The 15,178-nt window shown below is 42.1% G+C and overlaps 1 protein-coding gene across 1 annotated transcript in view; it reads left to right on the plus strand.

Moving 5' to 3' along the window:
* Positions 1-452: 452 nt before the first annotated feature.
* spz6 (Spaetzle domain-containing protein 6) overlaps positions 453-15,178 on the plus strand; it is a 115,270-nt gene continuing 100,544 nt past the window's right edge. The window contains exon 1 of the mRNA XM_070084576.1: positions 453-1,252. Coding sequence (XP_069940677.1) covers positions 1,232-1,252 — 21 coding nt within the window. The 5' untranslated portion in view covers positions 453-1,231. The remainder of the gene's footprint in view (positions 1,253-15,178) is intronic.

Below are 15,178 nucleotides of genomic sequence, written 5' to 3' on the forward strand. Positions count from 1 at the left end.
ATGAATTCAGTAAGTGTAAAGGGACCACGGCTTTTTAATACCCTTCATGCATAAGGGGGATTACCAACAAACCCTTGTCCGTCTGTAAGAGGGAACTCGAAGGCTCTTCAAGTCAGTTCTTGATCAGCTGGGTTGTGGTGTATAAGTTAGGCTACTGGCGACGGACACCGACAGTTTGATCAATCAGGCTAGCGACCAGGCCTGATCTGGGACCAGGCCGCGGGGGCGGTGACCTACGGACGCGGCTACATCACCTGCACTATCACCACAGCTACTACCACCACCACCACCACTACCACCGCCAACACTACCACCACAGCCACTTGCACCGCCATCCAAACCACTACCACCGCCGCCGCTACCGGGGCCAGGAGCTGTGACTCGACTCCAGCAACCACATATATGCGAGTACCACTATCCAAACCACTACCATCACTCGTACCACCACAGTCACTGCCACCACCAGCGGGCCAGCAGCATAGTGTGGCTGTGGTGGCCCACTTCCACCGTGGCTCCACCGTCAGTAGTCTTCCAGCACTGCTGCTGGTAGCACGTTATCTGTTCTGTATTGCTTCTTACTAGTGCTACCGCTGTTATATATCGCTGAGCTCCTTTGCAGAAGCATCACTGCATCGCTCACCTTCACGGATACATCCTTATTTCGGCTAGGTTAAGGCCTGTTGACTTCATGTGGGTCATTAAGGCCACATGTTACACTAAAACCAAATATACTTTTAACCCCATCATAGAAACCAAGGTAAACTCAGTATATATATAATTATATATATACAATGCTGTATGACCCTTGTAGGTTTAGCGCTTCTTTTTTATTATAATAATAATATATATACAGTTCAGTGTGTACACATCATGTATGGTACACCCCAGGACACAGCCTAGGTTCGCAGGCAAACTACACGCTTGTGTATATCATTATAAGAATACACCGCAACATACCGCCTAGGCTGCTACAGAGAACTCCCTCTCATGAGTGTATCAGTACAAGAAACATTTAATCATTTACACCCGTGAGCAAAAGACAGCACTTGAGCTCCGTAGATGCTCTTAATGGTGCGTGTTAACCGACAGGAAAAGTAATACATGTGAAGTGTTGCAATATTTTATGAATTCAGTTTGCTTACAAATTCTTACATGAACTAAGAAATAAAAAAATACATTTAGTTCTCAACTTGTCAAGTGTTAAAACCAAAGAAAATTTTCCAGCAAGACAATGTGGAGGTTCCCAGTAACGGTAAGTGGACCTAATTTAGTTTAGTCAACCATTAATGGAATACCTCTTCAAAACAGCCAGTTCTTTGAATTGTTAATGTGCTAGTTTAGTGACATTAATTGCTACCTTTCTGAAGTACAAGCAAGAACCTACCAGCCTATTTTTATATATGTTAATATAGTAGATATATATGGTTAACTTAATAAACAAATAATAACAATAGATTTTCATCTCTCTAATTATCTGCATCCTTGATAACATGAAGGACTTGATCAAACCTAATTACAACTCACTCACTAGGCGGTAGCATGACCCCCTACGGATTTTATGCTTTCTCCTTTAATCTAATAATATCCTGCATACATCTGTACCAAATTAGGTTAATTCAGATAGTCTTCGTTGTCTGCTTCTGATTCGTCCACTAACTTATAAAATACTCATCGTCTCAAAGATATTGTTGCATTCGTTCTTATCAGTTACGGTCCTTTTAAAATATATCATTAAAGTTCTCATCATACACTGCTCTTAGCCATGGGTCACTCATTCAACATCATCTCTTCTGCCCTTTTCTACATTAATCCCTGAATGTTCTCTTCAGTTTTTTCACCATGTCTGGTTCATTATCTCTGACATGATTTCGACTTGCCTAAGACTGCCCTGAAAAGCTACGAGTGACAATTTCCACAGCAAGACATCAATGCTGTGAGACTGCACAGCGTACTATGTACGGTGTGGTACGGTGTACCACCGTGTTACAGCGTACTGTGTACGCTGTGTTACGGATAATTGTACGAAAAAAAAATGCTGATTCTACCCAGTGTCGGCAATATTATTTTAATAATATTAGTACTAGTTTAACTAGTACCACCATGATGTTACCATCCCTGATGCAACCAGTATTATTTGAACTACTTCTAGTACTAGGGATAATACTACTACTAGTAGTACAAGGGATGATACTGCTACTAGTACTAAGGATAATACTACTATTACTACTAATGCTATTTATATTGGTGCTATTACAATTGGTACACAGTTCCAGCTTTTACAATATCCAGTCCCCTCAAAGAAGGTACCTTCATGGCGGTGAGGTGTTCCTGACTCCAAGAACTGGACCAATTCTCCGTATCCTTTGGTCAAATCCGATTGCCTCCCCTTTTCCTTAGGCACTATATGACCTCTACGGGTTTAGCGCTACTAAATGAATGTCCTAATAACCTCTTCCACACAATGCAAGAAATTAAAGGAGGTATTCTCGATCTTCTATCTCAGCATCTCAAAACACACACACACACACACACACACACACACACACACACATATATATATATATATATATATATATATATATATATATATATATATATATATATATATATATATATATATATATATATATATATATATATATGAAATAATCTTAAAAAAAATCTTTGCGCAAAAAGGTCTCAGAGTTCCTACATATTTTACAAACTTAGAACTTTTATCCTACCTTAGTATATCTTAAAGCCTGGCCTTAGCAATATCATATTGGAGGTAATTTATATAGGTGTGTATTTTAATTAATCATAAACAACATATGGGTTAAGTGGAATTAACCTGTGACTCTGTGTTGTCATTTGCTCACTTAGGATGACCTCTAATGCTCACATGTGGTGAGAATCTACCTCAAGTTTAAGTCCTCCCAGAAAGAATGATGGTTGATAAGAGTACTGTCACTCAGAAGGTACAACCTAAGTGAAATTGTTGTTGGTTGTCTTGCCTAGGAGCTAGAGATCGACCCTCCCCCCCACATATTTATTTTTTTATAATTGATGGAATCCTGTTTTATCTCCGATTTCTTTTCAGTGTGGAATATATAACAATTATGTTTGGTAGCAGAGCAGGAGATGCACAAATTAACATTAAGATCGACAACACTCTAATTACCAGACATAATGAGGGCAAATTCCTAGGCCTATACCTTGACAACAACCTGAATTTCAGCACCCATATCCAACACATAACCAAAAAAGTATCCAAAACGGTTGGGATCCTCTCCAAGATACGATACTACGTGCCGCAAAATGCCCTTCTCACATTATACCACTCACTCACTTATTTATCCATACCTCACCTATGCTATTTGTGCTTGGGTGTCAACTGCAGCAACACACCTAAAGCCAATAATAACCCAACAAAAAGCTGCAATGAGAATAATCACTAAATCCCATCCCTGGCAACACCCCCCCCCCCACTCTTCATAGATCTAAACTTACTCCCTGTTCAGTACATCCACACTTACTACTGTGCAATCTACATCTACAGGACCTTAAACTCCAATATCAACTTTGACCTAAAACGCTTTCTTGATAGTTGTGACAGAACCCACAGGCATAACACCAGACACGAACATCTCTACGACATTCCCCATGTCCGACTAAACCTTTACAAAAATTCAATGTATGTCAAAGGCCCTAAAATCTGGAACACCCTACCTGAGAACTCTAGAACTGCAGACACATTCATCACCTTTAAAACTACCATTAGAAAACATCTTATCTCCCTGATACACCCCATCAACTAACTCCACGAATACCACCTAGTGGTTCACACTTACACTCACACCCATTTCACCATAAACAGAAATATTAATCTCAATCTTAAAATAATGAATCCTGTGATACTCCAATACTGAAACTATGTACTGTGCCAAAACAAAAGCATTCACATTGCTAAACTCACAAACTAGTATTTAGTCACTTAGCCATAATACCAACTTACCTCATAATTTGTAATATTTTAAAATAAAGAATTAAACTAAGTCTGCCCGAAATGCCTAGCCATGCTAGGCGTTCTAGTGGTACACTCTGTAATCATTATTTAACTACATGTAAACCACACAATAACCAAATTCTGTAAATTCAACATTGTAATCCTTATAGAGAATAAACTTTGACGCGTTGTTTGCGTATAGTGGTGGTGAGCTGAGCTAGGCTGTACCGTTATGTTCCAACTTTAAGAATTCATTGATTTCCTCTTCTTTTGATGCTCTTGGTTAACGGTTGTGTTCAGTTTCCTTCGTGTTAACGGTTGTGTTCAGTTTCCTTGAGATACATACTTTTAAGAAAACTACTTAGAAAATAATTCAGCAGTTTGTGAGTGGTGAAACTCGAAGATAAGTGTGAAACTTCACAGAGTGGCAGGGAAATTGTTCGGATCGTTATGGGTAAGTTTCTCCAACATCTTTGTCTGTGAGTCGGGCTCCCCTCAAGGAAGGTTCCTTGATGTTGGTGAGGGGCTCTTGATTTAGGGAATTGGATCTATGCTCCAGTTCCCCAAATTAAGCCTGAATGCCTTCCACATACCCCCCCCAGGCGCTGTATAATCCTCCGGGTTTAGCGCTTCCCCCTTGATTGTAATAATAATAATGTGAGTCGGGCTCCCACTAACCTCCCTCTATGTCCAGGAAATTAACTTCTAATATAGTTCTTTTTTTTTTTTTTTTTTTCGCCGGTATTCTCCCGGCCCGGGTCTTTTCTCTTGGCTTTAAGTATATATTGCAGCTTGAAATATAGAAACATGCCTGTCTTTATGTTAATGCAATAAATCTTGAAACTGGCAGGTAACAGGCACCACAAACAATCTTGTAGGAATTAGATCATTTGTTGATATTTCTCTTATAAATAGCACATTACATATGGTTGAAGAGAGAGGGATAATCGGTTAGTGGTGATGGGGGCAGCGACATGTGCCTGACATACACCAAGTGTCGTAGAGGCAGCAACACATGTAATGTTTGACTTACAATATACCAGAAGCTAGCCTCATTCCCCTGACCTGTGCCTACTTTAGCACGGTCTGCCCGGTATGACACACATGGATGTCGGTGTTAAGTAAAGCTTTGGTAACAGAGATGTAGAAGAGTAGAATAAGCTCCTAGGTAGCATCATCGAGACAAGAACTTTGGGCACCTTTAAATTTAAGTTGGACAAGTACACGAGTGGGTATGAATTGGTGATTACCCCTGACCTCAGCCAGTCTGTCCTTCTCATCGAGGACTTTGCTTACTTGTCATGTACATTTATTTCATTATGGTGCAAAATCCTGAACCCAAAATTGCCACAGTAATAACTTTGTTCGCTCTTACTGTACACCAGAGCCACTTACATACACATTAGAACCACTTACAGAAGCACACCAGAACCACTTATATGTACACCTGAATTACATTCCACATGTAAACAAGTACTACATTATCTACAAATGCCGCGTCGAGTGTAACTTAACATACAATCAGCTCATATTTTGAGTATACTGAAAAGCGTATTAAGAATGTGATGATGGCAGCTGGTGCAAGAGGAACAAGAAGGGTATATCAAGATACTTACAATAAGTGAGCTGAAGCATGGCTCTAGCGGTCTCTACGGTGACAGAATAAGCATACGGTGACGGAGGCTGCCAGCAACACCAGAACAGTTAAATACAAGCATTCACCCGCACACATACACACACACCTATATGTAGTCGCCTATATGTGGCTGCAGGAGTCGATTCACAGCTCCTGGCTGCACCTCTTCGCTGGTCTCTACCAGGTCAACTCACTCTCTCTCTCTCTCTCTCTCTCTCTCTCTCTCTCTCTCTCTCTCTCTCTCTCTCTCTCTCTCTCTCTCTCTCTTTCTTTCTCTCCTGGCTTCAAGAGCCTTATCATAACTCGTTTTAAAGCCTCTACCACTTCACTCCAGATTGTTCCACTTCCCGACAACTCTAAGGCTGAAGAAATACTTTCTAACATCCCTAGTACTCATTTGAGCTTTCAACTTCCAGCTGTGCCCTCGTGTTCCTATTTCCTTTTGGTATTTTGTACGTCGTTATCATATCCTCCCTGGTTCTTCTGTCCTCCAGTGCCATCAGGTTGAGTTCCCTTAATCTTTCCTTATAGGACATACTCCTTAGCTCCGGGACAAGTATTGCTGCAAACCTCTTCACTTTCTGCAATTTCTCGATATACTTGACCAGAGGTATGTGTGTGTGTACTTGCCTATTTGTACTTACCTGTTTGTGGTTTTAGGGGTTGAGTGACAGCTCCTGGCCCCACCTCTTCACTGGTCGCCAGTAGATCCACTAGTGTGTGTGTGTACTCACCTATTTATGGCTGCAGGGGTCGATTCGTAGCTCCTGGTCCCGCCTCTTCACTGATTGCTACTAGGTCCTCTCTCCCTGCTCCATGAGCTTTATCAAACCTCGCCTTAAAACTATGTATGGTTCCTGCCTCCGCTACGTCACTTTCTAGGCTATTCCACTGCCTGACAACTCTAGGACTGAAGAAATACTTCCTAACATCCCTTCGGTAACAATTACAAATGGTAGCAAAAGCTTTGTTAACGATCAAGGCAATCTTTCAGGACTGCCTTCACCTTTCCTACCAGCACCACATAAATGTAAGACAATCCCCTCCACACACACACACACACACACACACACACACACACACACACACACACACACACACACACACACACACACACACACACCTTTAAATGTGTTTTTAATCATTTTAATAGTTTTTCCCTCGTGTCTCTGCCTCTCTGTGTTCACTAATGTGCTCGTTTATATCTCTGTATATACTCGTGTATTTGTCAAGATGGTAAATGTCATAGACACGAAAATTAGAATTTAAGTGGAGAAAGCTTCCCAGTAAACTCACAAACGATTTGAAGAAACAATGTGCAAAGTATATTATTATAAGAAGATAAGATGAAAAGAGAGACAAATTTTGAAAAAGAAATACCATATGAGAGCAAGTTTGAGTCACACTTGTTTAAGTTAGCGATGAGTCGGTAAAATGTGAAAAATAAAATCAAAGGAATTAAAATGTGTGAGACAAATGAATAATTTTCACGTGAAGACAAAGATTTCTAATTTAACGTGACTTTAACTCAAGAATAAGTTATAGGTAACCCGTTGAAATAAACATATGACAGTAAGATATTATTAAGGGACAATGAAAAAATATATTTTGAAGGAGCGCGAAAAAAAAGTAGATTATCCACTCTAGACTATCTTTGAAAAAAAAAATAATTAAAAAAATAAATTGGCAGATAAGTGGAAAAAATTACAAAAATTGTGACATGAAAAAGGGACTAACGATGCTGTGGTAAATAATATATTTATCTCACTAATAAGTGTAAATATTGTCCTCATCGCTCTCGGGCCGTGTGGACAGGCTACGCAGTTGCTCCTGAATCAACTGGTTTTCTGCGCAGTTTTCCTCAGTACTTTCGTAATGGCAGAAGGTGGACGTAGACGTGTCAACATTGTCTTGAGCTTGTGAAGGTATCGCTCAATAGTCAGAACACCCATCTTTTGCTGACGGCGATATTAAGAGACACGTATGGCATCGCAAATGAGGAACTCTATGGCGTCTCGTTAAATGGTAGTTCACGGCTTTTTGTCAAATTCCAGCAGAGCAGCACCTATGAAAATATGGTGGCCAGGTACCAGGATGTGGTTAAGCTGGTTAACCCTGGTGTTACTGTCCACCTCCATGATGTATCATGGTTTTACACTTGGATCAAGGTGCGTAATGTTCCTTTTGAAGCTGATGAGAGTGATTTAAGGAACGTTTTTGAGCGTTATGGTACAATACATTTGGCGACAATGGGACGTTGGCATGATGGACCGCTTGTTGGTATGCCGGAAGGGTCTTTTTTCCTTAAAATGTCCCTAAAGCACCCTATACCATCGTACGTGGTGATGGAGGACTGCCGTACTCACGTCTTCGTTATGTACACGGGTCAGAGGCATATGTGTCCACTATGTGGGACACATGACCGCATCGCAGCGCAATGTCCTATGCGACGAGGTAGATCAACGGATGATGCAAGGACTAATGACACAACGAAGCAGCAAACATACGCTATGGGAACGCAGTGTGAGTCTCTGGCACGGGAGACGTGGAGTGAGGAGGTAGAGAGGGAGACAGAATTGTCTTCTACATGTGTGACCATACCTGGAGTTGGAGAGGACGTAGGCTTGGTGTCGGCGACGGGTGAGGAGGATTCTGAAATTGCTCAGGATGTGATGGAGGCATCCATTCAGGAGGCTCTGCATGAATTGCTGGACGTTTTGGCGTCTGCAATGACCCATGCTAGGCTGGAAAACGAGGGTGTAGAGGCAAGGGCAGGAGGCCCCAACGTGCAGGTCGCGTGTGGTGTGGAAGCAGAGCAGGTTGTAGTAGTGGACGTCCACAGGGATACCAGTCTAGAGGAGGATATGGTTGCAGATCGTAGCTCTCGCAAGAGAGCTGCTGTGATAACCGATAGTGATGACGTTTTGACTCCTGGGCAAAGGTCTGGGAAAAAAGCATGGTATGATGTGCCCCGTAGGGGTACGGGTGGAACAAAGAGGATTGAGCATGTGAAAGGGGAAGGCACGGGGGGGTGGGGGAGAGGGGGGTGCTCGTCTAGGATTTAAGAGTATTAAGGTGTTTAAAGGCAAGCCTCCTTTAAATCCTTCAAGTGTATTACTTTAAATATTAAAGGGTTGAAGTCAGTAGATAAATGTAAGAGTCTCGAGCTATTTTTAAAGAGATATGTACCTGACGTCGTGTTCCTGCAAGAACACAATTATAAATCATTGGGAGAGTTAATGATTGATGGATACGATGTGTACATGGGTTGTTCTGTACGATTGAAAGGTGGTGTGGCATTGTTAATTAAAGAAGCTAGCCCGTTTTCTCTGCAAAGATGTGAGGTGGTGGAGGAGGGTCAGGTGGTTCGGGTGGATGGCGCATGGGGTGGGGTTCAAGTGGGTTTCATAGGGGTGTACGGGCCTGCGGAAGGAGACATGGGCATCAAAAATAGGTTCTTTAGGGATGTCCTTGTTTACCATTTAAGATTGCTGCCAGTCGTAATGATTCTAGGAGGTGATTGGAACTGTATTGTTCACCGTAAGGACGTAGAACCTAGAGGAAGGGTTTTTTTCTCGGGGTATTTAGGGGATCTATTGTGAGGTGTGAATGTAGTGGATGTGGGAGGGGAGGAGGTGGGTGGGGTCATGCATACGTTCATTAGCCGCGATTATGCGGCGAGGCTGGATCGAATCTATGCTTCTCGGGGGGTGAGGGTAAGCAGCGTTTGTGCATTGAATGTGAGCTTCTCTGATCATAGAGGGGTTCTGGTAGACTTGGATTGGGAGGGATTGCCAAAGCATTTCAGGGGTTATTGGAAGTTGAATGTTGGGTTATTGCGCAAAGGGGATGGGAGGGAATCTTTTGAGAGTGCTTGGGGGAGATGGTGGGCAGATGGTTGGGGGGGTAGACATCCTTGAGTGGTGGGACACGGTTGGTAAGGGGAAGGTGAAGGATTTTTATCAGAAGCGGGGAAAGGAAGAGCGGAGATATCAATATGGTGTTTTACATTACCTTGAAGGTCAACTGCAGGAATGCTATATGGGAGGGGGTGGTGAGTATCCAGGGGCTGAGATTGAGGGTTTAAAACAACTGATTAGGGACATTCAAAATCGTGAATTTGATGCGGCACGAATTGCGGGAGGAATCGATGAGGTTTTATGGGGCGACTGTCCTTCGGTATATGTCTTGAGAGAGCAGGGAAAACGTCTCAGGGCGACGGAAATAATGAGCTTGAGTGTCCAGGAGCAAATGGAGGGGTATCGTCAGGGGCAGGTGCTCATGTCAACAGAGGGTATGGGTTGCTACGTGGATGCATGGTACGAGATGCATGGCAAAAGAGTGGTGGTTAATGATGAGGTGCTAGGGGAAATGGGTGAATGGGTATGTTGTAATCTAGAGCATAAGGATCGGATGAATTTGAGTGGACCTATAAGCGAGGAGGAGATTAGAATGGCAGTGGAGGGTATGAGTGTGGGAAAATCGCCGGGGATTGATGGTATTCCTTGTGATTTTTATAAGGAAAACTGGGAATGTTTGTGTGAATTTTTAGTGGTTTTATTTAATGCTATGAAAACCAAAGGTAGATTGGGGGAACAGCAACGTACGGGTGTGGTGGTCATGGTTCCGAAAAAGAAGTCTTGTGATTGCGTACACGATTATCGATCGATATCTTTAATGTGTGATGATTACAAGATCTTTGCTAAAATGTTAGGGAATAGGATGAAACGAGTTCTTGACAAAGTTTTGGATGAGGGTCAATATGGTGTGTCTGGGCGATCAATGTGTGTGGGGCAAGGGATCATACGTAGGTTTATAGACGAAAGTGGGGGGGCAAATAAAGGTGGGGTATTAGCATTGGATTGGCATGCGGCATATAACTGTGGAGCGTGAGGCGCTGTGGAAGTTAATGCAGTGGCAAGGGTTTGGGAGGGAAATCGTCAGTTGGGCAAAGGTGTTGTATGAACAGGCCATGGTACGGGTGCAGGTAAATGGTAGGCTAGGAAAACTAGTTAGGATGGAAAGGGGCTTGAGGCAAGGGTGCCCTGTGTCGCAGCTTCTCTTTGCGTTGATTCAGGATCCGTTCTATAGGGCTGTGCGAGGGAGTGTAAGGGAGGGAGTGAAGAGAGATGAAGTGGCTGTGGAACCAGGGATCGTGGGTTATGTGGATGATACCACGGTTCTATTTAGAAGGTCAAAGGATTTACGAAAGGTGGGTGAATTGGTGGAGCGTTTAGAAAGGGCAACAGGGATGACGGTTAATAGGGAAAAGTCTATGCTAATGAGGGTGGGGGATGGCGTGGGTGGGGCTCTAGGACAGGAAGAAGGCTGGCCCTTGGTGTGTCAAATTAAAGTGTGTGGGGTTGTTCATATGGGAAATCTTAAGGAGGCGAGGGAGGTGAATTCGAGAGAAGCTGTGGATAGGGTTCTGGGTAGATTGGCAGGATTGTGTACATATCCCTTGAATACGTGTGATGAGAAGCGTCTGTTGAAGCGTGTATATCGATATATTTGGGGTTCGGGATGTGACTGGTTATTGAGAGATGTGTGTCTTCCGGCATGCCGGGGAGGGCTGGGGTTAATGGCATTGCATCAAAGGATGTTGGGCATGTATGTTAAACACAGTTATTTGAGGGAGGGTAGGGTTGCAGGCACAGGTTTGTCATGGGTTTGAAGGGATTTGGAGCGCTGGATGAGGGGTAGAGATGTCCAGATGTGTGAGGGAATGTTGAGGTTATTAATTTATGCACGGGACCCACGCAGGGTCAAGATAGGACGACTGGTTCAGGTGGGTGGTTGGGAGGTGGTTGCTAAAGTGGAAGGTATATATCCGATGTATGCATGGAGTGATATATGGGGCCGTTTAAAAGGGTTACGATTGAAGGCAGCGGTAAGGGAGGTAATGTTTAAATTTCTCCACAATATATTGCCGTCTGGAGAAGTGTTGGCAAATAGGCGTGTGCAGGAGGGTGGGGAGTGTTGTGTGTGTGGGGACATTGACACTGTCTTTCATGCCGTATTTTTTTGTGCGAGGTTGGAACCAGTGAAGGAATGGTTTAGTAGGGTTTTACGTATGGTGGGTGGAGGTGGAATTAGTGTTTTAAGGGCGTTAAGCTTAGATGTGGGGGGGGGGGGTTGCCGATGCAGAACGCAATGGGTTATCTAGTCACAGATTTTGTGTATACGTCATGGGTTCACAGACATGTGTCGGTAAGGGAGAGAATCAGGGCACTGGCAGCGATATTTTATGGGATGCAACGGAGGAATAAGGACATCACTGGGAACAGGTGGCATTTAACCTTTTCGCAGGGATATCGTAGCTTCCGCGTCAGGGACTTATGGGCGTTGCAATCTTAAGGGGTAAAATTAAGCTGGCCTCTTGAGGTATGCGTGGGCGTGAGTGATGCTTTTGATAAATAAAGGTGTGGTGTACAGTGTGATAGTTCAGTAAGCTTGGTCAGTTTCAGAAGACTGCTTAGTTAAGGTTAAAGAGATATAATATTGTAATGATATAATAATTAGTTAAGCATTTGAGACTGTTCAGAGATTACTTCCAACAAAATTCACCGAAATGTATCAGTTCAGCCATGCTTTAGTAAGAGTCCAGTTATTTTGTAATAATGAATATTTCAATATGAGTTTGTTGTGACTTTTCTCCTTTACTACATAAAGTTTTTGAGGAGGTACATTACAAATTCATTATTTTAAAAATAATTGGATTTCTTCTAATATAAATAGATTTAACCATTCTGTGGAATCTGCTGTAATTCGTCTGTGATCAAAAGGTTCCAAGATTATACATATGCTGTATAAATTTTGCAATTGATGATTTATATGATCATGTAATTTGTATAATGCTTATTTTTGTTATGGAGTAATGTTTTAGGATAATTACCAGAGTTTGTTTTTAAGTAAAATCTCATAAACAGTTGCATGTCTATCTAAAAGTTACATAAACTAATGTTTGATCACTGCTGTGATCATTATGTGTGCGAATGATGTGGATGTATTTATAGATGGGTTTTAATGGGGGGGGGGTCCCCCCCAACAGTTTTGTGTGTATGTGTCAGATATTTTATCATTTGGTATAATGTCAGTGAATGGTATGTATGTATTTTGCGTGTTTGTTACACATTCCTACTTTGTATTGGGTTTTCAAAATTTTTCTTCTGCACTTGTGATATGATTCTTAGTAATCTTGTTCAGATCCTGTATTGTGGTGTTATTTAATATTTTATAAAACCTTGTAATTTATAATGGTTTAAATAAAATATAAAAAAAATAAGTGTAAATTTAAAAAAAAAAAAATATTAGTCACTAAAAAGTGTTAAACCTGTATGAATCATTCAACACTGATCGAAAATCATCAGAGGTAAATATATACAACATACAGTGGGTAAAAACTTGTTCATCGACACCATGCCCAGCCCTCCTAGGGTAGGGTAGGTGCCTGAGCCCGAGCCTTTAGCTCATAAGACTGTCATTCCCATTAGCCCCCTTGGGGCGGGGATGGCAGACCAGAAAGGCCTAACTTGTGGCTAGGCCTGGGGACAGTTGGTCCCAAAGATGAGGAGGTACTTGTGCCTCCTCCCATGGGAGACTTAGGTCTCAGACACTCCCTAAAGAGGGAGCCAAGGCCGGGCCACCACTTGGAAAAGGCCCGGGCCGGGAGAATACCGGCTAATCTTTAATAATAATAATAAAAACTTGTTAACTAATAAACAGTTTATGTTATTAGCTGATTAAATCCTGTGTATCCAGTCACTGAATTATTATAATAAAGTTATAGGAACTGTCTTAGAAGGAAATGAATGAGTAAATTAAATTTATTTAGATTAAGAAAGATTTTGATACAGCTCCTCGTGAGATTAATTTGTAAACTACAAAATACAGAGATGTAACAATTGTAATGGATGAGGGATTGTTTGAAACAAAATGCCAACGACGATACGAGGAAACATTATCTGTGAGGTAATGTCACAGGCGGAGTCCTATAGGGAGCGAGAATGTTAAGAATATAAATGGGAATAATGAGAGAAGAGAGAGAAAACTACGTTTGTGTTCGGTAGGAACTTAAGGAGGAAGAGCAGTGACCACGACGTGCTGCTGCCTGCATCTTCCCACCAATGTCACAATGACGGCACATACACAGGGAAAAAGTAAAAATAAAGAGTACTGTCAAAAATAACAAGAGAATAACAATCAGATTTGATCCCATATAGGGGTATTATGTCCAGACACAGTCAATACTCTGAACAGCTCTCAGCTATTGTGTATGACTGATTACTTCTGAATCATCAAAAATACCCAGAACTTACTACGTGAAAGTGGCTGTTCTTCCAGTTCCAGAGATGACGTGAAAATAAAAGATCTTCAATAATTCGGTTGAACTGTCTCAAAACTAAACCAATATAAAAAGTAAAACATAAAAACAATTTTCTACCTGTGCAAAATGAGTGAGCAGTTAACAGCAGTTGTCGTGTATTCAGTGGAGCACATCAGAGCTAAGCGCAGTAACTGTCACGATGATAAAGTATACTAGTAATGAGTAAGCAAGAGGAGGCAGCTTACAGGGAAGTGAAGGTCAACGAAAGATGAATAGACGGGCCAGGAGACGCATGAAGGACTTACATCAACCAGTGTGTGACGGCTCCGACGGCCTCAGGTATAGAAAGTTAGCAAGACAGTTGATACACGGGAGCAGGCGGCTTTTGTTCCCCCCTGCTGGAGTGATCAGCAGACCCTGTCCGCCTCCCACATTTACTGGGGTGATCAGGAGACTCAGCCCGCCTCCCACACCCCACTTGTCTCTGCTGGGGCAGACACAACTTTCGTTTTTGCATACCTGTTTGTATGTGGTTTTGCCATTAGTACTGATCACTGGCTAGCCAAACCATCACACAGGCCAATTGCTCTCACTCTGTAAGTCCCTCATGCGTAATAAGCCATCAGTATTACTGCACACACAATAAAGATTTACGACAACACATAACACGATTATTGTGCAACAACAAATAGTTTTACGTAAATAAACTCTATTAATTAGATCATTGACTTTAATCACACTATAACAATATTAGTCGACAAAGAATATAATAATGGAAAAGATGATATCGAATAATAATATTAAGAATTAAAAATGTCTAGGAAAGTAAAACTGCCACTGTAAACTGAGTAAGATGTTGTGGCTGTTCAAGACAGGTGTTAGGTAACTCTTGGGTATCTTTGTTGAGGATACTCCCCTCAAGGAAGGTTCCTTGATGTTGGTGAGGGGCTCTTGATTTAGGGAATTGGATCCGTGCTCCAGTTCCCCGAATTAAGCCTGAATGCCTTCCACATCCCCCCCAGGCGCTGTATAATCCTCTGGGTTTAGCGCTTCCCCCTTGATTATAATAATAATGTTGAGGATACCCAAGAGTTGCACATGTGTCTAATTTATCAACGTGTCGGTTCTCTGAGCCATTCATCTACAAATTACTTCAGTTTTCTCCCAGGATGCGACCCACACCAGTAGACTAACACCCAGGTACCTATTTTACTGATAGGTGAACATAGAC

This window comes from Cherax quadricarinatus, chromosome 13 (genome assembly GCF_038502225.1).
Source record: "Cherax quadricarinatus isolate ZL_2023a chromosome 13, ASM3850222v1, whole genome shotgun sequence".
NCBI classification, from domain to species: domain Eukaryota; kingdom Metazoa; phylum Arthropoda; class Malacostraca; order Decapoda; family Parastacidae; genus Cherax; species Cherax quadricarinatus.